Raw genomic sequence first — 23,560 nt, forward strand, 5'->3', positions numbered from 1 at the left:
TGCTAAGCAGGACAAAGATCTAAACATCTCCTACCAATATGAATCTTAATTGTTAGAACAGGTAACATAAAGAACCTCACTTTCATTCTGATACTTTAACTGTCAAGCTACAGTTAATACTGGATACTTTAAAATCTGTAAACAAATCAAATCAAGTATAAATCCAGCTAGGTATTTTTATTTCAAACATGCTTTTACCTACTTGATTACTCTGTTGTTCTGAAGTCAGTACTCACAGCAGTTTATATCTACTAAAGATGTTATTCACCATCCTATAATTTAATATTTACACAAGATAGATGAGATTAAGTTAAACTACAAGTCACAACGAGTTTTGTAACCAACTATATTCACAGCCATGATTCTGTAGATGTGGTGAGTAAACCAATGGCCATTCCTTAATAAAATACACGAATTTTCATCATGCATAGTTTACAGGATCCTTAAGAGGATCTCTTAAGAGGCTGGATGTTCAAAAGAGAGTCAACAGTCAAGCAATTAAATCTTGGCACGTCTTTTTTCACACAAATGCTTGGTTTGGTTGTTGAGCCACCTTAGTAATACAATTTATTTATACTCTAACTGGTAGTAGAATCAACACTGCATGAAAAATGCAAGCCCATCAAATTCATTAGTAATAATTATTATACCCGCTTAGCAGGAAGAACCATTATTTTGGATTTCAAACATTTTATTTTCTTTCAGGGCATACCTTATAGCTCTGTTATGGGAATCAAAGAGTATAACCAAAAAAACCCCAAAACCAAAAAAATAAACGAAAACCAAAAAAATACCATACAAACCAAAAACCAACCAACCAAAGAAATTCAACAAAACACCACACATACACACACCAAAAAAAAAACAAAACAAAAAACACCAAGGACTACTTCCATTTCTCATTTGAAATATAATCAATAAAACTATACAAATTTCACATTAAATTTAATAAAACAATCCCTCCAAGTAGTGTTGCGTATGACCTAGAACTTTACCATTTTATAATCATTATGATTTGAGATTTTCCAGGATGCAATGGCACTAGATTGAGCTTTTACTAGGTAGGCAAGGAAAAAAAAATATCACTAACACACACATGAATGGGGACCATAGTTGTAATTTAAGAATCTTTAGACGAACCATATTTGTTAGAGGAGGTAAGTAGAAAAGCTAATGTGTGAGCTGTACCATCCCTACCATGAACTGTACCACAGATGTAGAGTTACAACATTCTTGGTAAAACAACACGGAAAAAGAATCTATATATACACCACAAATTTAGCAAAACACTTTTTGTACAGAAGCCTAAATATCTTAGTTTAGATTTTGATGAAGGTAATCACTAAGTTGATTCTTCAAGGCTGGTTTCTTACAAGTCTTAAAAAAAACAGCTCATGGTCTCGGATGCATTCCCTCTAGGTTAAGTGTTCAGAACTCCAGAGAATAAGAAACATGAATTTCAACTGTCTACTCATTTCTATTCTTTGATTTAATAATGCTTTATAGTACCTCAGATTCTGATTCCAGAGTTTGCACACTTAGGAATAAGCATGAGATTAGAGAAGATCTGCTTATTTTCTGAAGCCACATGAAGGTTTATTTCCCTTTGTAGTACTTTTCATCATTGAAAACACCTCTGGAGACCGGGAGACTAGAAGCTTCATTACCTTAATGATGGACCTCTTCTTTTAAAGTTGCCTAAGATTTCAATGTGGCTAGTGAGGTCTAAATAGCCCAGCCATCAATTTCATCTTTGTAGAATTGAAAACAAAACTAAGTAAGGGAAAATCCAAATTCCCAATAAAATACAAGCAAAACAAATCTTTACACACAATAAAATACATCCTAAACACCAAGTAAGGGTATAATATACTCTGCAGATGACATTGTCTTTATTATATTTCTCAGCTGTAGCTCTCCCATTTAAAATGAGAAACCATCTTTTCAGTAAATTGTTATTCCCCTCCTCTTTTCCCAGCTTAGGGATAGTTTGAAAAAGGCTTAATTTGTACAGTTGTTAGGAAATTAAATTTTCATTTATACATAATTCAGTTGTTTATAAAGCACTCAAAATTGTAGCTTATAGGTATATGACTTCTGAAATAAAATGACACTTTAACAATATTTTTGTTCTTTAAAAATATTCTACATACATGCATATGATCCAAACAATCTTTTCTTGTTTGGGAAATTTCCTATGCATAGTAAGGAAAAAAACTGCCAACTATATATAGCAACGTTTCAATGTTAAGATGACTGGGTGCCACCTACTGTTCAATTCCTGTAACTACTAACCTTACAAATTAAAAATTGCTATTAAAACCCAGGTTCTAAAACCTGCATTTTGGAAATGCTTTTTTGCTTATACATTTATAGTGGCAAAATAAGATCATGAAAAGAATGTACATGATATCAAAATTAGTACAAAAATAGCCACATGCTACTTAAATATGAAAAACAGACCTAATCATTTTTACTTCAAATACAGAGTTCTGCCTCCTTTAAACTGTATCAAAATCTCAAGGGAACATCAAAGTAAATGGAATATACAGTCAACAGGCTAGTCAAAGTTAGGGCTTAATCATAATCCATAATGAGTGTAGGGCAAATAGTTAATTCAGAACATTCATTTACTTACGGGAAGGGGTCAAAGTAGGAAAGGCAGTAATGCATTTCTCCCCTCTTTTTAAAAATAGTAGATGTGGTCTTTTACCCATAAGCTCCAATACATCAAAAGAACAAAGGGGGTTTAACTTTTCACTTAAGAGAATTCAGCATTACCAGTTTTTAAAGAAATACCTTAGAAACAAATCAGTCTGCTTTAGCAAATTGCACTCATGCTAATTAAATTTTAATCTTCTTTAACAGGTCACAGCCAAAATCCAAATTGTTGGAACAATCCTCAGAGAAATTGGAATGTAAAATGTTGAATTCAATTTAGATCTGGAAGGGAAAAGAACATCAGATCAAATGAAAGAATTCTTATATTCCAACAGTCTACCACATAAGGGAGGCTTGCACACCCTAAAGCTATCTTTGAAGAGGAAATTCTACACACAGGGTTTTTCTCAATTACAGTTTGTTGCCAGTAAATCTTTACAACCATGTCATGCTATGCAAAATATTCTTAATAAAGTTTAGTGTCTCCTCCCTTTTGTGTTAGTGATGAAAGATTTTTTATTCTGGGGTGGGAGCAGACACAGGAGTATTATCTGAGAAAGGGGCAAGTCTGACAGTAACCAAATTCTCCTCTCAACCTGGGTACAGGAAAAAAGGCTAGTGTACCTATGAACCATCTGGAGAAATGTCTTGGAAAAGTAGGGTTCTCAGGTGGTAACAAGGCAACCCTCGCAAAACGTTCAAGATAACTCAAATTCCTTTAGTAGCCACCATCTTTTACCATCTCTTTCCCTGCCAGCTTACTGGGTCCAATTCCAAGGCATCACTGGCACAGATTCAGAATTTTTTTTCTTAGAAAATCTTAACCCTGTCTAGATCCTCAATTAGGAAAATGTAATACATTTTCCTAAATGAATACAGCTCAGTGTATTCAAATTCAAATTCATATTCAAAAGTGTTCTCTGATTAGGTTCTTAATTTCCAAAAGAGACCTTCTACCCCAGCTCTAAAAATGTTTGGATTGCCCCTTAATTTACAACACAATTCCATGTCAGGTTCTGGTCACAGAATATAATCAATAAATCTACTGTCAAAAGTATCATTAATAATTCAGTCACAAGAATTCTGTGGCTCAGGGTCTCTAAAGGGAGGTACATTAAAAAAAGAATGATGTATTTATGTAAAAATTCATAAACGCATATACACATGGAGGATATATACTCAAATCCTTAATTCACCCTGAGTATTCTAAATGGTCTGAAGATGCATCAAAATATAAGATGGATTGATGGATGAATAAAGATATAGTTAAGATAGGGGCGCCTGGGTGGCTCAGTTGGTTTAGGCGACTGCCTTCGGCTCAGGTCATGATCCTGGAGTCCCGGGATCGAGTCCCACATCGGGCTCCCTGCTCAGCAGGGGGTCTGCTTCTCCCTCTGCCCTCTTCCCTCTCGTGCTCTGTCTCTCATTCTCTCCCTCTCAAATAAATAAATAAAATCTTAAAAAAAAAAAAAGATATAGTTAAGATATATGATAAATCAGGTATAAAAATATTAATTATAGAATCCTGGTAGTGGGTATCACTTCTGATGCCTAACTCAGACTTCCTGAAGATCAGCCTTAGTATTTTTGAAAGGCTCTGGTAATTGTGTTGCACAGTCCTAGGAAATACTGCCCCAGGTACACTAAAATTTCATCTTCGAATCAAACCAAACATTAGCATAATTATTTTTAGAGTTATATACACCGGTGGGTTCTCAATGACATTTTTATTTTAAGGAGTTGAAAAAGAGCCCACACTGGAGTTAAGAATAACTTATACTACTACTACAATTATTTACATTGCCAGAAACTAAGTATGAATTTCATTTAAATACTGTTAACAGCAAAAGGGCATTTGTTCGTGTGAGCATCACTGCTTTACCTTTCAGAAAAATAATACATTTTCCTAAAACACACCAACTCCAAACCAAGAGTCTGGCAACAGTGCATATCCAACAGATTGGCATAAGTAATTGGCAGAAGGTCTCAACTTTTTAAAGATTATTTATTTTAGAAAGAGAGATCGGGCGCCTGGGTGGCTCAGTTGGTTAAGTGACTGCCTTCGGCTCAGGTCATGATCCTGGAGTCCGTGGATCAAGTCCCGCACCAGGCTCCCTGCTTGGCAGGGAGTCTGCTTCTCCCTCTCCCGCTCCCCCCTCTTGTGCTCTCTCTCTCTCTCAAATAAATAAATTAAAAAAATCTTTAAAAAAAAAAAAGAGAGATCACACATGTGGGGGAGGGGCAGAGGGAAAGGGAGAGAGGCGCCCCTGGAATTACAACATATGTTAAAAGCCTTGTTAAATTTGAGACCTTTTGGGGTGTGTGGGTGGCTCAGCTGGTCAAGCGTTTGACTCTTGGTTTTGGCTCAGGTCATGATCTCAGGGTTGTGGGACAGAGCCCTGCGTTGGGCTCCATGATCAGGGCAGAGTCTGCTCGGGATTCTCTCTCTCCCTTTGCCCACCTCCCACGTGCTCTCTCTAAAACAACTAAATAAAATCTTCTAAAAAAATGTTGTAATTCCAATGCTTCATATCAAGCTGTTCGAACAAGATTCTTCTCTTAACATACTAGTATTTCAATTAAGGCACGTTTCTTTGAGAAGATCTTCTATTTCTTACAACTGTCTGCTAAATTCAGAAAGAGCTATCTCTTTAGATGCTTTTAAACAAGTTATGATTCCAATGCCTAGCATTCATATCGCCAAAGCAAATACTCATCTTTTCTGGAAGAAATGTTGAAAATATTTTTTTTTTTAAGATTTTATTTATTTATTTGACAGAGAGAGAGATAGCGAGAGCAGGAACACAAAGCAGGGGGAGGGGGAGAGGGAGAAGCAGACTTCCTGCCAAACAGGGAGCCTGATGTGGGACTCGATTCCAGGACTCTGGGATCATGACCCGAGCCGAAGGCAGATGCTTAACGACTGAGCCACCCAGGCGCCCGAAATGTTGAAAAGATTTTAAGAATTTTCAAAGTTTAACAGTTTGGCTAGTTGTCTTCTATATTACACTGAGTATTTTAATTCATGGACAAGTCTTGAAATATACCCTAATTTAAGTATTCAACATTTTTAGTTTAAAGGAAGATAGGAGAAAAGGCTGGTTTCTCTGTGGATAATTCAGAAACAAAAGTTGGAAAATGCAAGATGCATCTACTTACATCATCGATGTCTTCATCATCATCACCAATGTCATCAAACTGAATTTCATCATCATCTCCAGGACCAAATGTATCAGTTTCATTGATTTTAGCTAAAGAAACAGTAACAAACACACTCATATAACCAAGATGATATTAAAATGAGTAACTGTGCACTAAAAGTGGTCTGATATTAAATGTTGAAGTATAAAAAGACTTGAGTCAAACATACCAATTCAAGTATAGTTGACATATACATTAATTTCAAGCGCACAACATAATTGATTTGACAATTATATACACTACAATATGTTCACCAGAATAAGCATAGTTACCATCTGTCACCAAAGTTATTACGATATTATTGACTATATTTCCCATGCTGCACTTTTCATCCCCATGGACTTATTTTAGAACTGGTAGTTTGTAACTCTTAATCCCCTTCACCTATTTCACCTACCCCCCCACCCCCCAGCAACCACTGGTTTATCTTCTCTATATTTATGAGTCTATTTCTCTCTTGTTGTTTGTTCATTTTTTTGTTTTTTTAGATTCCACATGTCTAACTGCAATCATATGGTATTTGTCTCTGATTTATTTCACCTGGCATAATACCCTCAAGGTCCAACCATGTTATTACAAATGGCAAGATTTCATTTGCTTTTATGTCTGATACTCCAATGTATGTGTGTGTCAATCATATGTTCTTTATCCATTTATCTATCAGTGGACACTTGAGTTGCTTCCGTATCTTGGCTATTGTAAAAAATGCTGCAATAAACACAAGGGTACATACATTTTTCCAAATAAGTGCTTTCGTTTTCTGTGGGTAAATATCCAGTAGTGGAATCTCTGAATTGAATGGTATTTTTATGTTTAACTTTTTGAGGAACCTCCATACTGTTTTCCACAGTAGCTGCACCAGTTTTCATTCCCACCAACTGCGCACGAGGGTTCCTTTTTCTCCCCATTTTCACCAACACTTGTTATTTCTTGTCTTTTTGATACCAGATATTCTGACTGGGATGAGGGGATGGTTTTGATTTGCATTTCCCTGATGATTAGTGATGCTAAGCTCTTTTCACAGGCCTATTGGCCTTTCTACGTCTTCTGTGTAAAATGTCTATTCAGGTCCTCTGCCCATTTTTAATTGGATTATTTGGGAGGATTTTTAGGCATTCAGTTGTAGGAGTTTGGTTTTTTTTTTTGAAGATTTTATTTGGGGCATCTGGGTGGCTCAGCCAGTGATCTCCCCTCTGTGATCTCTCACTTTTGCTCTCAAATAAAATCTTTTAAAAAATAAAAAATCAAGATTAATTTTTTTGAGAGAGAGAGCGCACACACGAGCAGGGGGAGGGGCAGAGGGAGAGGCAGACTCCCCTGCTGAGCAGGGAGCCCGATGTGGGGTTCAATCCCAGGACCCTGGGATAATGACCTGAGCCTAAGGCAGATGCTTAATCAACTGAGCCACCCAGGTGCCCCAAGTTGTAGGAGTTCTTTACATATTTTGGATATAAACCATTTATTAGATACATCATTTGCAAGTATCTTCTCCTATTCAATAGGTTGCCACTTTGTTTTGTTGGTTTCTTTCACTGTGCAAAAGCTTTTTAGGTTAATGTAGTCCCAACTATTTATTTCACAAAGATATTTTTAGTAATGCAGGCTCCAGTTACACAAATTCTGAAACTATTACAATTTCCAGCTATGCCCAAAAAAATGGTTAGAGCACATGCTAACAACTTACCAATCACCAGACACTCATCAATCAGAAACTTTAGTCAAATCATGATTACCCCTAAGCAATGAAAATGAACTGGGAGGTGCTGGTCCTATTCCCCAATATACTAGCATTTCCTAGATTGAAAATGTCACGGAAATAATTTCAGTAGGATTTTCATGCTTAAGTATTGTTTTCATAATATGCAAGAGAGCCAAAACAAACAAAAAACACTACAAAACAAAAACATCAAATGAAAAAGGTAGGCTTACAAAGTAGTATGTAAAGGACATTTCCCCTTTGGTGAGGTTATGAGGGACTTATTTTTGTTTTATTTAAGCTTTCCGCATAACAATGCGTAACTTTTGGGGTGCCTAGGTGGCTCAGTCAGTTAAGCGTCTGCCTTTGGCTCAGGTCATGATCCCAGACTCCTGGGATGGATCCCCATTATCGGGCTCTCTGCTCAGCAGGGGGTCTGCTTCTCCCTCTCCCCCTCCTCTCCCCACTCATGCTTGCTTGCTCTCTCTCTTGCCCTCCCTCTCTGAAATGAATAAAATCTTAAAAAAAAAAAAAAAGAATGCATAACTTTTGTATTGGTAACAGAAACAAAGAATGTTGGTTTTAAAAAATCCTATGGGATCTTATGATACTAGGATAAGAACTGAAAACTTTATAAAAATCAACAACAGTAACTACTATCCTTGCTTTACATTTAAAGTAGATGAACAATGACAATCTCTTGAGAAAGTTACTGTGAAATAAATACTGTAACAAAAGTATTCCTGATTGGTATTAGGCAGAAGTTCAGAGTTTATAAAGTGTAACTCCACACCAGAAAGTGTATTTATTAAGGACAGAATCCCAGTTACTTTTTTCTTAAGGTATCCAGTATTATGAAGTATAAGCAGGCATACTTAAAATGAACCATGTAAGCACAAAAGTAAATATGCAAAATTCTACCAAAATTCCTTCACCTAAGTAACACCAAGTACTAACACCGTATGACAGGTCAATAAAATAACTCAGACATTACCATGCTCTGGAAGCTCGCCATATGCCTTCAGACTCCTAGCTTCATCTGCATTGTATTTTAAAATTACATCGGCTTTATTATCCTGAAAAAGACAATTAACTTTTAGAACCAATTATGCCAAAATATTATTTTCCCAAATTATTTTCAAACTGGATAAATTAAAAACTGTCATTACAATCTCTTTTCACATTTTAAAGTTTTCTCCTATCCAGTGCACTTGTTGTCATGAGCACTGGGTGACGTTCCATATACACTATAATTTCCATAATGTTGAATGACTATATTGTTAATTATACCAGAATTAAAGTTAAAAAAAAAAAAGTATTGGGCGCCTGGGTGGCTCAGTCGGTTAAGCGACTGCCTTCGGCTCAGGTCATGATCCTGGAGTCCCGGGATTGAGTCCCGCATCAGGCTCCCTGCTCAGCAGGGGGTCTGCTTCTCCCTCTGACCCTCCCCCCCTCATGCTCTCTCTATCTCATTCTCTCTCTCAAATAAATAAATAAAAATCTTAAAAAAAAAAAAAAAGTATTATGGGCACCTGGGTGGCTCAGTTGGTTAAGCATCTGACTTCAGCTTGGGTCATGATCTTGGGGTCCTGGGATGGGGCCCCTGCATCAGGCTCCCTACTCAGCAGGGAGTCTGCTTGTTCCTCTCCCTCCCCTTCTGCCTCTCACCCTGCTTGTGCTCACTCTCAAATAAAAGCTTAAAAAAAAAAAAGTATCAAAGCAAACAAAACTTTTAAAAAATAAAGTTTTCTCCTATCCTCTAAAAAACATCCTCAGGATTATATAGTATGAAGCTGCTTACATGCATAAATGAATGACGATCAACAAGCTTAAGGAAGATATTTACAGATCTCACTTTAAAAAGAGAACTGTACAAACCCAATCTTTTCAAGTTATTTACTACTATCCTTTGATTAGAAGTCTTTTTTTTTTTTTTTTTTTAAAGATTTTTATTTATTTGACAGAGAGAGACACAGCGAGAGAGGGAACACAAGCAGGGGGAGTGGAAGGGAGAAGCAGGCTTCTTGCCAAGCAGGGAGCCCGACGTGGGGCTCGATCCCAGGACCCTGGGATCATGACCTGAGCCCAAGGCAGACGCTTAACGACTGAGCCACCCAGGCACCCTATAAGTCTTTGGAAATACAAAAATTCCCTGGGACCATAGTTTACAGGGTGATTAAACAGTCTAAAAAATTGAGACTGTGTAATCCCCTAAGGAAATTAATATACCTTTCCATGAATCAGTGGTTCTTAGAATATGAACTGACTGGAATCTCCAGTGGAGCCTTTATATTTCCTGAAGATTAGTAGAGATGGAGTGAAGCTCATGAATCTGTATTTTTAAAAGCTCTTAAAAGAGTGTTTCTGAGGCAAATGTCCCACTGAAAATTACTGCCATAGAATGTTCACTTTCCCATTTGAAAAGAACCCAACTCAGTTAAGGAAGAAAAAGTGTTGAAGTTGATTGTTTCAACTTCAAAAAGTTCTTTGGACCTAAAAGCAGGTCCTAATGACTACAAAGAGCATCAGTGATGCAAAGGCAGTGTGATTCAAACCAGTACTTCTTGAACTGTAATGTTTATAGAAGCTCAAAGGTAAATTGTTAAAATGCATATTCCAATTTAGGAGGTCTGGGGTGGGGTCCAAAAACCTGCATTTCTGACAAGTTCCCAAAAGCCAGTGATGCCACTGGTCCCTGGATCACCCTTTAAGTGGCAAGGGTAGAGAAGGTGGTTTGTGGGAGATTTAAGAATCAGAAAGTTGGTCTTGGCTGTCATTTTATAGTCAGAATGGTACATGTTTTCGGAGCCCGTGGGTGGCTCAGTCGTTTGGCATCTGCCTTCGGCTCAGGTCATGGTCCCAGGGTCCTGGGATTGACCCCTGCATCAGGCTCCCTGCTCAGCGGGAAGCCTGCTTCTCCCTCTCCCACTCCCCATGCTTGTGTTCCATCTCTCGCTGTGTCTCTGTCAAATAAATAAATCAAATCTTAAAAAAAAAAAAAAAAAAAAGAATGGTACATGTTTTCAAACCTTGGTTTCCTTATCTGTCAAACAGAGAACTAATTATTCTTCCTACTTCTGGGGCTATTTTTAAGATCAAAAGAAGAAACGACATCAGAATGGTATTTTGTTTGATTTGTTAGAGAGAGAGTGCACCCTTGTCGGGGGTTGGGGGGCAGGGCAGGGCGGACACAGAAGGAGAGTATCTTTTTTTTTTTAAAGATTTTATTTATTTATTCATGAGAGACAGAGAGAGAGAGGCAGAGGGAAAAGCAGGCTCCCAAGGAGCAGAGAGCCCGATGTGGGACTCGATCCCAGGACCCTGGGATCATGACCTGAGCCGAAGGCACTTAACCATCATGAGCCACCCAGGCGCCTGAGAATCTTAAGCAAGCTCCACACCCAGCAAGGAGCCCAATGCAGGGCTTGATCTCATGACCCTGAGATCATGACCTGAGCTGAAATCAAGAGTTGGATGCTTAACTGAGCCACCCAGGCAACCCAAAATGGTATTAATTAAAGCTGGCTTTTTTGCATTGTTCACATTTTGGGCTGGGTAATTCTTTGTTGTAGGGACTGTCCTGTGCAATGTAGGATATTTGGCATCACCCCTGGGCACTATCCATTATATGCCAACAACACTGCCTCCCCCAGTTGTGACAACCAGAAATGTCTCCAGACACCGCCAAATGGTCCCTGGAGGAAAAAATTCACTCATGGTTGAGAACCACTAATTTAAAATGAAGATTTTAGTTCTTTATTCTGGAATATATATCTTAAAAAATCAAAGTAGGATCAAGGTTATAAAAACAGAAACATCACTCACAATGTGATTAAATATATGGTGATGAGTTCCAATAGGTAGAAACCAAACGGACTACAGAGACCCACAATGAGTAGTCTCCAGGTTGAGATCATGAAGGGGAAGTACCATTTTTTCCTTTAAGTGCTCATTCAAATTTAGAGCACATACTTCTATCATGGTTTGTACTGTAATTACTTGTGTGCCTGTCTTATTTTTTTCACTACCAGGCCATAAACACTTTCTGGGATGGGAGCTTGAGTCATTCAGGTGTATCCACTACAGTAACAGTTTCCAGATTTTGATTTCAACACGTATAAATTAAAAAGAAAAATTGCCATGGGAGGTCCAACATAAGATTAAATTTTTATTTTAACAAATAAGAACACGAACAAAACCACCACTATATAACATCACTCATTCCAAAAAAGGGAACTTTTTAAATATCAAAAAAGGAAAAACAAGACCATTTAGCTTTATGAAAAATTCACATTGCCTGTTATTTTTTCCACAGTGAAAATGTAGACTCCACAGAATGGCCATCTGGGAACCACGATGCCTAGGGTACCTAGCACAATACCTAAAAAATGTAACTGGCCCTTATGAAATGTTTGTTGACACAGTGGTGAGCAGCATGCTGGGGTGAAACTGGTCAAATACAGTCATGACGGAAGTTCTAAGCATTAATGGCTCACAAAATTCAACCAAGTGAACAATGAGGAAAAAAAATATATATATATACACATATATTTTTACCTGGTAGTCTCGGAGACCAACCAATATAATGTCTGAAGTATTTATCCAAACCTATGAAAGAAAGTCACTGCATGTCATATTTAAAAATAAAGAATCAAAGCAACATTGAGTCAGTCTTTCCATAAAATACTATTCACCCAACTGTGGGTGAAGTACCTATACTTGGTAACGGGATTAAAAAATACCCATATAAAAATCAGAGTTGGAGGGACTTTTACCCAATTAATGTATCTGCCTCAACACCCACTATGATAGGAAATTAATCATTCCTTTTCAAGGCAGCCCATTCAGGAAATTTATTATCACCATAATACTTAGTGTAATTCATATTCAAATTTTCTTAACACTCTTTACAACTATTGCCCCCACCCTCAAACCAGAATCCAAACATGGGCCACCTACCCCATTTAACCATTAGGTTTCTTTCATCTCCATTCAACTGGAATAGTCCCCCCTCGCCCCCTTTAAGGTCATTAACATTGTACTAAGACCAGGCCATTTGTTTTGCAGGTCTCCCTCAATTTGGATTTGTTGATAGTTTCTTCATGATTAGATTCAGGTTAAACATTTTGAGCAGAAAAAACATAGGTGATGCAAATGTGTCTTTAAATAGACTCCATATAAAACTACCATCAAGGAGTTGGCTGTTTTATTATAGGTAAATCACTGTTCTACTGAAATCTTTGGGGAACTTCCAAAAATGAGGTCCTTGACCCATAAAAACTATAGAGCCATTTTCCCCTCTTACTCACAATTTTAAAGTAAAACAAATTTCCACACCTACCTTTTTTCTCAATTTCCCTCTGATGTGACATAACCTCTTTACACCATCAAAGCACATCGCTTCTAATCGTCCATTTCCCAACATTTTGATTACTTGAGCATACTCTGGGGGAGGGAAAACAAAAGTGTACAGGAAGTGTGTTCAACTTTTCATAACATCAACTTCAAAGTCTGCACAAAATGGACTAGAACAGTGGTGCCTGGGTGGCACAGTCCAACTCTTAGTTTTGGCTCAGGTCATGATCTCAGGATTCTGGGATCAAGCCCTACATAGGGCTCCATGCTCAGCACAGAGTCTGCTTCAGACTCTCTCCCTCCGCCCTAAGATAAATAAATAAATCTAAAACAAAACAAAACAGACTAGAACACATAGGTATATTGGTTAGGAACAAATATGTGTAGTAAAATAAATCCTAGGATTAATAAACACTAAGCTAGTTAATGGCAGAGCCATAATCTAGACTCCATAATGTCATTTCTATAACAAGCTATCTCTGCTATCAGAAATGCTTTAATTATCGGGGCACCTGGGTGGCTCAGTCGTTAAGCATCTGCCTTTGGCTCAGGTCATGATCCCAGGGTCCTGGGATCAAGCCCCGCATCGGGCTCCCTGCTCCGTGGGGAGTCTGCTTCTCCCTCTCCCACTCCCCCTGCTTGTGTTCCCCCTCTCGCTGTGTCTCTCTCTGTCAAATAAATAAATAAAATCTTTAAAAAAAAAAAAAAGAAAGAAATGCTTTAATTAACTATTCATTTTGAATAAGCAGAAGGACTACTATCTTCATAACTGTATGCTTTATTTTTGGAGACCAAGGCAGCATGTCTGTAAACGTACATTACACCTCATCAATCTCTCACATTTGGAACGTCTCCCAAACTTGAATCTCCTTTCCCTCAGATCCTTTAGAGGCTAATCTCAACACAATTTTTGGTACACCTGGCAAATACAAGTAGCTTAATGTTAGTAACGTCTTTGTTATTTTTTCAAAAAAGATTTTGAGAGAGAGACAGAATGAGCATGAGAGCGAGCGAGCGAGCATGAGTGGGGGGAGGGTCAGAGGGAGAGAGAGAAGCAGGCTTCCAGGTGAGCAGGGAGCCCGATGTGGGGCTCGATCTCAGAACCTTGGAATCATGACCTGAGCTGAAGGCAGGCACTTAACTGGCTGAGCCACCCAGGCGCCCCAGTAACATCTTTGTTATATTAGAAGTCATTATTCTAAAGTTTTTGTAAAGCCAGAAAGATGTTCTCAGGCAAAAATGCCCAACTTTTAATCAAAATCTTTCCAAAAGGAAACCCAGGAAGCCACCTGGTTTTACTGCCATTTGGAAAACTGAGATGATGAGCATTAGCTTGCACATGGGCCTGTCTGTTCTGCTCTTGTCATTAAATGACAGAAGACCTGGGGCGGAGGCGGGTGTTGCTTCAGAACCTTTAGCTTACTCAAGTTGTACATAAGACTGACCCCCAAAGGGAATATCCGCTGATTTTAAGTATACTGAGACCTAACTTTGAAAGGCTCAATTGTGGGGTTAACATGCTGAAGTGACTTGCTCAGAATATACTGAACCTAGAGCCGCAATATGGTGGGCCAATTCAAAGGCAGCTTCTCCCACTCCCCCTGCTTGTGTTCCCTCTCTCACTGTGTCTCTCTCTGTCAAATAAATAAATAAAATCTTAAAAAAAAAAAAAAAAAAGTGAGGAAAAAATACGAAAAAAGTGGTGGTCATAATGAAGTCAACTGCTAATGGAGGCAAGCCTAAGGCTAAGAAACAAAAAAGTCTTTTAGCCACAAAACACTCTTCATTTTTAGTGGCTTATATAAACACGGCCATGAACAAAATCCACCAAAGTTCTATAAAAAGACAATCAAAAAAAGTTCATTAAAATATGCCGGAAATTACTGGGATAACTGGAAACTTCAAAAACAGATTATATACTAGATATATATTTATGTTAAACTATCTGAGTGTGATTTAATTCTATTGTGATTATGTACGAGAACATCCTGAAGAAACATAATGCAGCAGGTAAGGCAAAAGTATCATGTCTGCAACCTGCAAGCTTTAAAATGGTTCAAGAGACACACACACACACACACACACACACACACACACACACGTGAAGGGTTTAAGGGAATTCATTGTATTAATACTGCGACTTTCCCAAAGGTTTGAAATTGCTCAAAAATATGGGAAACTAGTGTTATGCATCTTAGTTTGGAAAAGTCAACTGTTCAGTTTCACTGTATTCTACGTCCTGAAATTATATGCTAATGGCATTGAGAAGTGAGGGAAAGGCCTCTAATTCATCCCTCAAAAATCCATGGTCTAATAAGAATACTACGAAGCACCATTTACTATCAAAAAAGGTCTACTAAATCATGCCAATTGTTAACCTCAGCCTTTGAGGCTTAATTCCCTCTGAACCGTACAATTCATTCTTAATTATGAGTGTTCATGCACAAAACAATGAAACCCAGACATTTACAGAAATGCCTCCAATCCTCATTGCACACAGGATACCAGGGAATGATTACAGGCGCTCTAGAGAGGTGTGGAGGGCTGAGGAACAGAGAAGGGCAAAGAGGGGCACAGGATGTCATTGCTCAGGGTTATGAATAGTTCTATCTTTCATGTTTAGACACTGAAATTCCGTATTAAAAAAGAGAAAACTGTTACTAAAAAAAAACCCTCACAGAAATGCTTACCTTGTCCGTCTTCTTTGAACACCAGCTCTCTTTTTTCAGATTCATTCTCATTCTTACCTCTGCGTCTATTTTTACCTCCTTTACCTGATGGTTTTAAAGAAAGAAAAAGACGTTATCTGTACAATAGTATTAAAGAAATAAATGACTCACAACATGCCTTTAAAAAATCATTTAAATTTAAAAATTCACCTCATGTGGCCACCCAATCATATTAAATTTAAAATTTCCAATCATATCCAACACATCACTTGCCTACCCTTCTTAGAAATTCCTTTTGGGTTATTTCTGACATAAAATACAAATAAACCAAAAGAAGGTATTACATAAAATTATATAGATCCCTGAGAACATCTGCATTCAATGACCAAAGTTCCTGGACCATAATGACCACTTGGTTGAGCACATTTCTCAGTGAACCCCTCCTACAGTGACCCACAAGGGCCAGGGTGGGAGATATAACGGGTTACCCATAAATTTCTAAATAAATAAGCTCCCTCTTTTACCAGACCTCCCCATGAAAAGTCTGAGTTCAATCAAGTAGGATGACTTGGGGTGGGGGCTGGGGGTAAAGTTATAGCTCCTGGAATAGGATACATTGATTTTGTGGTGGAGGGAAAACAACTCTGGCTGCTTTGACAGTTTTATCTATACCTGTAGGAAAGATTCACTGAGCAAAGTATTTGAAGTTAAAAACACAAGGCACTAATTCCTGAACTTGGAAACAACCAAGATGTCCTTCAGTAGGTGAATAAACAAACTGTGGTTCATCGACACAATGGAGCAATAAAAAGAAATGAGCTATGGAGTTCCCGAAAGACATGAAAGAACCTTAAATGCAAACTGTTAAGGGAAAGAAGGAACCCATAAAGGCTGAACAGTATGATTCCAACCATACATTTTGGAAAAGGCAAAACTATAGACACAGTAAAAAAAAAAAAAAAAAAAACTAGTAGTTGCCATGAGTTGGGGAGGAGAGGGCAGATGAATATGTGGAACACAGAGGATTTTCAGGGCAGTTAAATTACTATTCTGTATGATACTGTAATGGTGGATACATGTCATCATACCTTTGTCAAAACCCACACAATGTACAACATAAAGAATGAACCTTAATGTAACCTATGGACTTGTTAGTAATAATGTATCTATGGCTCATGTAAGATGTTAACAACATGCTGGGGTAATATAATTTTAGTTTCTGCTCATTTCCCTACAAATGTAACTAATCTAGGGTGCCTGGGTGGCTCAGTTGGTTAAGCGACTGCCTTCGGCTCAGGTCATGATCCTGGAGTCCCAGGATCGAGTCCCGCATTGGGCTCTCTGCTTAGCGGGGAGTCTGCTTCTCCCTCTGACCCTCCCCCCTCTCATGTGCTCTCTCTCATTCTCTCTCTCAAATAAATAAATAAAATCTTTAAAACAAACAAACAAACAAACAAACAAACGTAACTAACCTAAAAAAACAAAGTCCATGGGCACCTGGGTGGCTCAGTCAGTATGCTTTGGGCTCAGTTCATGATCTCCAGGTCCTGGGATAGAGCCCCACGTGGGGCCCCCCCAGCCCCCCTCATGTGCACTCTCTTCAATAAAATCTTAAAAAAAAAATAACAAAGTCCAATAAAAAACAATAAAAAGCAGCTACCCTATGACCCAGCAATTGCACTACTGGGTATTCACCCCAAAGATAAAAATACAGTGATCCGAAGGGGCAAATGCACCCCAATGTTTATAGCAGCAATGTGCACAATAGCCAAATTATGAAAGAGCCCAGATGTCCATCAACAGATGAATGGATAAAGATGTGGTATATATACACAATGGCATATTATACAGCCATCAAAAAATGAAATCTTGCCATTTGCAATGACGTGGATGGAACTAGAGGGTATTATGCTAAGCGAAATAAGTCAATCGGAGAAAGACAATTATATGATCTCATTGATATGTGGAATTTGAGAAACAAGGCAAAGGATCATAGGGGAAGAGAGGAAAAAAATAAGACGAGAGAGAGAAACCATAAGAGACTCTTTTTTTTTTTTTTTTTAATTTATTCATGAGAGATAGAGAGAGAGGCAGAGGCAGAGGGAGAAGCAGGCTCCCCGTGGAGCAGGGAGCCCGATGCGGGACTCGATCCCAGGACCCTGGGATCATGACCTGAGCTGAAGGCAGACGCTTAACCGACTGAGCCACCCAGGCGTCCCCATAAGAGACTCTTAATCTCAGGAAACAAACCGCGTTGCTGGAGTGGAGGGGGTGGGGGTGATGGGGTGGCTGGGTGATGGGACACTGGGGAGGGTATGTGTTGTGGTGAGTGCTGGGTGTTGTGTAAGACTGATAAATCACAGACCTGTACCCCTGAAACAAATAATACATTATATGTTAATAATAATAAACAAACAGTGGGATGTAGGAAAAAAAACAATAAAAAGCAAGGTGCAAATAGGATGCAATCAGCAAAATCCAGACTGCGGGAGCAGGGTCGGGCCTGGTTAGTACTTGGATGGAAGACAATTTGTTTTCAAAACAAAGCAAGCAAGCTGCATACTCATATTTGCTTGTATATACATAAAATACCTCTGGGAAAGGCATATACAAAAAAAGTTAACAATGACTGCCTGTGAGGAGAACTGGTTTACAATGGGACATGTTTAGGAAAGAGATTTCATTTTTCATACTTTTGAAATGTGAATGGTAAATATACTTACTATCAAAAAAAACAAACAAAAAAACCACTTCAACAAAAACTGTACCATGAAGCAGGCCTAGCCTAGCCACGAAGAGGAAGAGAAAAACAGGAGGAATATTTCTGAGATGGAAACAAGAGAATGATAACCAAATGTAGAGGGAGGGAGAAGTAAAGGATGAAAGGGGCTTTCACAAAAACCTCTCAGGATCTCAGTTACAAACTATGTAAAATGAAGGAGTTAGAACAGAAGATCCAAATACCTCTACATTCCTACATTCCTTCTACCATTTAGGATTCTAGAATTCTATCTACTGCTGTCCTTAAAAAACTGTAATTCTCCCCCTCCCCTTGTTTTACACACTTTAAATGACACTAATGATCATTTCCCAACTCTTCTTTTTCTGACTTTTAAAGGGCCACTCACACTATTCTTGACTTTTACCAGCCACCACCCCCCCCCCCAATTATGCCTATTCCTCTGGAGCTTCATTAATTCCAAATTCCCACTTTCTGTTAACCCACTCTTTAAGGAAATTAATTTTTCTCACTTATCACTTCTATGCTAATAATTTTACATCTAAGCCCACTATTTCAACCAAGCATTGGTCTCCCTATTTCTAATGGCTCCAGTGAATGGGTTACTGTCCTCTCAAGCTCGATTTTATTCAAAACTCGACTTTTATTTTTTACAAAGCTGGTCCTAAATCAATATCCTTGTTTCTGTCAGTGACAACATGATCACCTTAAAGAATATATGTATCTCTCAACCTACGAACACACCAATCTACCTCTTAATATTTCTCTTCCACTATCTTATGCTTTAATCCAAGTAGATTTTTCACTGTCCCAGTAACTCACCCTTCACAACCTATGCCTATGAGATAGGTACTATTTTGTCTTCATTTCCCAGGAGATGATCGTCTTTGAAAGGTTAAGTGACTTATCCAAGGCTATATCATAAGAAGTGAGATCTGGGATTTGAAGTGAGTAGTAAGACCCCACCCCAGTTAACTATACTCTTAACCACTATACAATTAAGCCACCCATTTTACTTGTCACAATCACCCTATGAATAGGTCATTTATCCCCAGTTTATCACGGAGTTCACTGAAGCTCAGAGAATTAACTCACTTTTCATATTTCAGTGTGTGGGGGTGAAGAGATTCAAACCTAATCTTTTTTGTTGTTGTTCTTGGCCCTCACATTAAGGGTACCTCTCTGAAATAAGTCAAGCAGAGAAAGTCAATTATCATATGGTTTCACTTATTTGTGGAACATAAGGAATAACATGGAGGACATTAAGAGAAGGAAGGGAAAAATGGGTGGGGGGAATTGGAGGGAGAGATAAACCATGAGAGACTATGGACTTGAGAAACAAACAGGATTTTAGAGGGGAGGGGGGTGGGGGGATGGGTTAGCCTGGTGATGGGTATTAAGGAGGGCACGTACTGCATGGAGCACTGGGTGTTATATGAAAACAATGGATCGTGGATCACTACATCAAAAACTAATGATGTATTGTATGGTGACTAACATAACATAATAAAATTAAAAAAAAAAAAAAAAAAGACCAAATGCAACATTTGAAAGAGTTTGTAAACTGTTTAAAAAAAAAAAAAAAAAAAAGGGTACCTCTCTCCAGCATTTTGTTCCTATTCCAGAACCTAAAACCACTGGTGGCCTTTTTCAAAACGTGGGAGAAAGGCTGTAAGTGGTAGTGATATTAAAGAACTCATGGGAAGAACCTGGAAGCAGCAAAAGGTTCACAGCCCAAACAGAATCAAGAATGTGCACGCGGCCACTACAAAGACAGACACATAACTTCTAGAACCAAGTGCATGTTATCCGTCTTGGGGGAAGTCTCACAATGCTCTGTGCTATTGTCAGGTGGGCCTCGATAATTTCCTGACCCACCCAGTGTCCTTAGAGTTCAGTATGTGAGGCATTCTTAGGGGACATGAAAACGGATTTCCTAGAAAAAGTATCTTCTGCTCCATGCCATTCATGCCAGATCTTCAAACCAGAGTGAAAGCTCCATTAGGGCAAGGATCCTACCAGCTTTGTTTACTGAGTTATACACCCAAGTTGGGCAATTCTTTGAATCAGTCCAGAGTACTCGTCCATACATTCCTAAAGGAGCGGCAATTTTAAAAGCAAAGGTAGTAACTTCCTCAAAGTGTGGGAGTGCCTTACCTCAAATAGTCTTCGAGTGGACCAAAAGATACCCTTTTTCCTGAGGTAATAAGCTAAAAGTATCTAGAGGATTCTAGAGGAAATAAGCTGGTAAGAATCAGTCCAAAGCAAAAGTCATTCAACACAGTTTGTGGTAATTTATATCTTTGTGAAACCATCACCAAAATTATATTCACAAGGCTTCTGGCTTTTCCAATGAAGAAAAACAAAAATAAACATGAATTTAATTCTACATTAGTAAACCTCATCTCATAAAATTCAGGGGTCTTGGAAAGCACTAACATAAGAGATTGGTTTTACAAGTACTGAAATGATAAACAACAAATTCAAAATGGTGACTACCTCCCAAAACAGAGGAAGACAGGAGGAGGGGACTGGAGATGGGGACACAAAGGGCTTTAAATGATTCTGTGTTTTAATTTTCAAGTTCAGAGTAATAGACTCCCAGGTGTTTATTGTATTATATTTTTTGTATGCTTCAAATATTATTTATAGAATGATCCACTGCTTGCCAATTTATCAGAATTAACCATACCCCGATCACTAGCCTCTCTATTTTACTGCCATGTAATGGAATATAACCTTCAAATAGGCTAGTGAACTAGATGTGATTTAATGTAGAAGTCCTGTTCCCTGGGAACCAAAGGGGAACCTATTATTCATCTGAGTAGAATCAACCAAAAGGAAGGTGACTTAATCCAACAAATATTTATTGAGCATCTACTAAGTGTCAATTCAATGTGATTAAGACAGATACTATTACTGCCCATTAGAGCTTAGAGTTTAGTGAGGGAATTGGAAATCTCATCACTAGAATAAAGGTGAGAATAAGATACTTACTGAGGTGATCCAATTACCATCTAAGGAAATAAAGGATTGGACAAGTTACAAGAAAACTGACTTTTTAGAACTCTATTTCACCCAGAATAATTAGCAGTAATATGCTGCAAAAAGGACCTGCAAGTTAGATTTCTGAGGACAGTGGAGTGCCCTAAGGGAACTGCACCAAATCTTGCAAAGAACCCCAACCAAGTACCCCAGGGGATAGAATCCCTGGAGCCAGCTGTGAGGTAGAAAAGAGAACAGAAGTAGGCCTGGGTCAGGGAAGGGGTCTCAAGGATGAGTAACCAAAGGAAACTTCTTGTGGTTTGTGTAATATGCTCCTCTCCTGAAGGAAATACAATGTTTCCTTGTTTCTATTGATACAATTACCTTAAGAAATATTTATAAAGATACAATTTCCTTGGGAAATTATAAAGATACTTAAAAGAGAAATCCCCTTAAGTCTAAAAAAAAAGGATAATTTCTTTAGGACTCCTCTGCTTTTAGGTATATTAGACCTTCCATTTTGGAAATTCCAAATAAAATTTATCTTCGAGACAAGTAATTTGTGGACGTTTAGCCTCAGAATGGAGGGAACTTAAAAAATTAAAAGGTCTTTACTCCGAACACATTTATACAAGATATGAGACAAAAATAGAAAACTTGGATAAATACGGAACAAGTGTTCTGGGGTTAAAAAAAAAAAAAAGTTAAACCCCGTAAAGGGATGGGGAAGAGTAAATCTCTAGAAATGAACCTTAAATAAGTAAATCTACATCAAGGTTTCGTCCACTGTTTACAAGGGAGAGGGAGTAGTCTCAACAATACTCAACAACTATCCATAAAGAAACCCATACAGGAGTACCTGGTCACTAAAGCAGGCATTATCATTTTAAAGTTAAGAACTGCTTTCAGGGCTTAACTCCTTGCCCAGGAAGCCAAAGGCACTCATTTGCGAAACCCTGGCCGCCTCAGGGAGGTCTCCCCCACAGGTCCATAAAGCGCCGCGGTCAGTCTGGCGCGAATCGGGAGCAAAAGCCCACATTCTCCCGCAGGAGGCCCTACAAAAATGGCGTCGGCTCCACCCCAATGTGACCAAACTGGAAGACAGGAGTAACTTCCCAGCTTCTCTCCCAAGCCCCAAATCGCGTCCGTATCGTGCAGCCGTGTGCAGGCACAGCAGAGAGGAAGGTCACTGCGGCCTGGGCAATCCGGAGGCCGGGGGCAGGGCCGGAGAGACCGGGTGGAGTGGAGTCGTGGTCCCGGGGTCCAGGCAGCATTACCTTTATTCTTGGGCATGGCGGTGACGGAAGCCTCCCGGCGTTTCCGACTCCTATCCTGCGGTTGGCTGCGGCGGCGGGAGCAGCGACTCCTCCGAGGGGCCCCCGGGGCAACGCGTGGGACCTCGCGGTACCAAGCAGGCAAGAGAGGCCGGCTCGCGTGCGCGGGAGAGTCTCGCGACCGAGTTCTTCCGAGATCCGCCTGCGCCCACGCTCAGCCGCAGCAAATGGCGTCGCGGCTGCTTGCGTCGCTTTTCCCCGCCTCCCAACGCCGGCTGGCCCGCCCCCCTCCCGGCCCTACGGCGCAGGCGTGGCCGACTGAACCCCCCCTCCCCTTATCCCCCCCCCATTGTTAGAGCGGATGGTGACGCGCTTTTGGAGCGTTCGCGGTAGTTCACAGGAACACGCGGGGGGCGGGACAGTGAGCCGAGAGGAGAAGGAGTCAGGGAGGGAGTGGGCGGGGCCCAGGCGTCATAATAAAGGGCGGATTCAGGTGGCGCCCGCTGCTGGCTGACATCAGACTTCTCTGCTGCTTTGTGACAAGCCCGCGTCTCGGGGTTTGAGCTACTGCTGACTCATTAACGAATCTCACAGCTAGTTTTAACTAGGCCCTTTCGCCCACCCAACCTGGTCGGGAGCCTGAGGGGAAGGGCAAGGCTCTCCGGTCATCTCCATTACCAAGGCATAATATTTGCATGACATTTGTTATTACTTTAAAAGACTACATCTGTTGCTTACTATTACCATCAGTTAGCAGAATGTCTGGCATAGAGTAGGTGCTCAATATACACCAGAAGGGAGGGAGGGGAGAAGACATAAACTCAGGGTTAAGGCCTGAACTGTGCCCTCCCAAAATTCGTATGTTGAATTCTTAACCCCTAACATCTCAGAATGTGACTGTATTTAGAAATAGGGTCTTTAGGGGCACCTGGGTAGCTCAGTCAGTTAAGCGTCTGCCTTTGGCTCTGGTCTTGATCCC

The 23,560-nt window shown here is 39.4% G+C and overlaps 1 protein-coding gene across 1 annotated transcript; it reads right to left on the reverse strand.

Annotated features, from left to right (window-relative positions):
• Window positions 1-1,471: 1,471 nt before the first annotated feature.
• EIF1AX (eukaryotic translation initiation factor 1A X-linked) lies at window positions 1,472-22,863 on the reverse strand. Its single transcript, XM_035000556.1, has 7 exons — window positions 22,585-22,863; window positions 15,604-15,687; window positions 12,900-13,003; window positions 12,116-12,166; window positions 8,553-8,634; window positions 5,821-5,912; window positions 1,472-2,943 (listed from the first exon to the last, which is right to left on the reverse strand). Exons 1-7 carry the CDS (start codon window positions 22,598-22,600, stop codon window positions 2,938-2,940), a joined length of 435 nt encoding a protein of 144 aa, XP_034856447.1. The 5' UTR covers window positions 22,601-22,863; the 3' UTR covers window positions 1,472-2,937.
• Between the last annotated feature and the right edge of the window lie 697 nt (window positions 22,864-23,560).

This window comes from Mirounga leonina, unplaced genomic scaffold (assembly GCF_011800145.1).
Source record: "Mirounga leonina isolate KUSES-001 unplaced genomic scaffold, KU_Mleo_1.0 Mir_101595, whole genome shotgun sequence".
Classification (NCBI taxonomy): domain Eukaryota; kingdom Metazoa; phylum Chordata; class Mammalia; order Carnivora; family Phocidae; genus Mirounga; species Mirounga leonina.

What these genes read in the sequence shown, in the direction of transcription:
- EIF1AX (XM_035000556.1), bottom strand. An exon ending in GAGGGAAATTGAGAAAAAAG is followed by an intron (nt 12,167 to 12,899) that starts GTAGGTGTGGAA and finishes TTTCTTTCATAG; the next exon opens with GTTTGGATAAATACTTCAGA. An exon ending in TGGCGAGCTTCCAGAGCATG is followed by an intron (nt 5,913 to 8,552) that starts GTAATGTCTGAG and finishes CTGTTTCTTTAG; the next exon opens with CTAAAATCAATGAAACTGAT.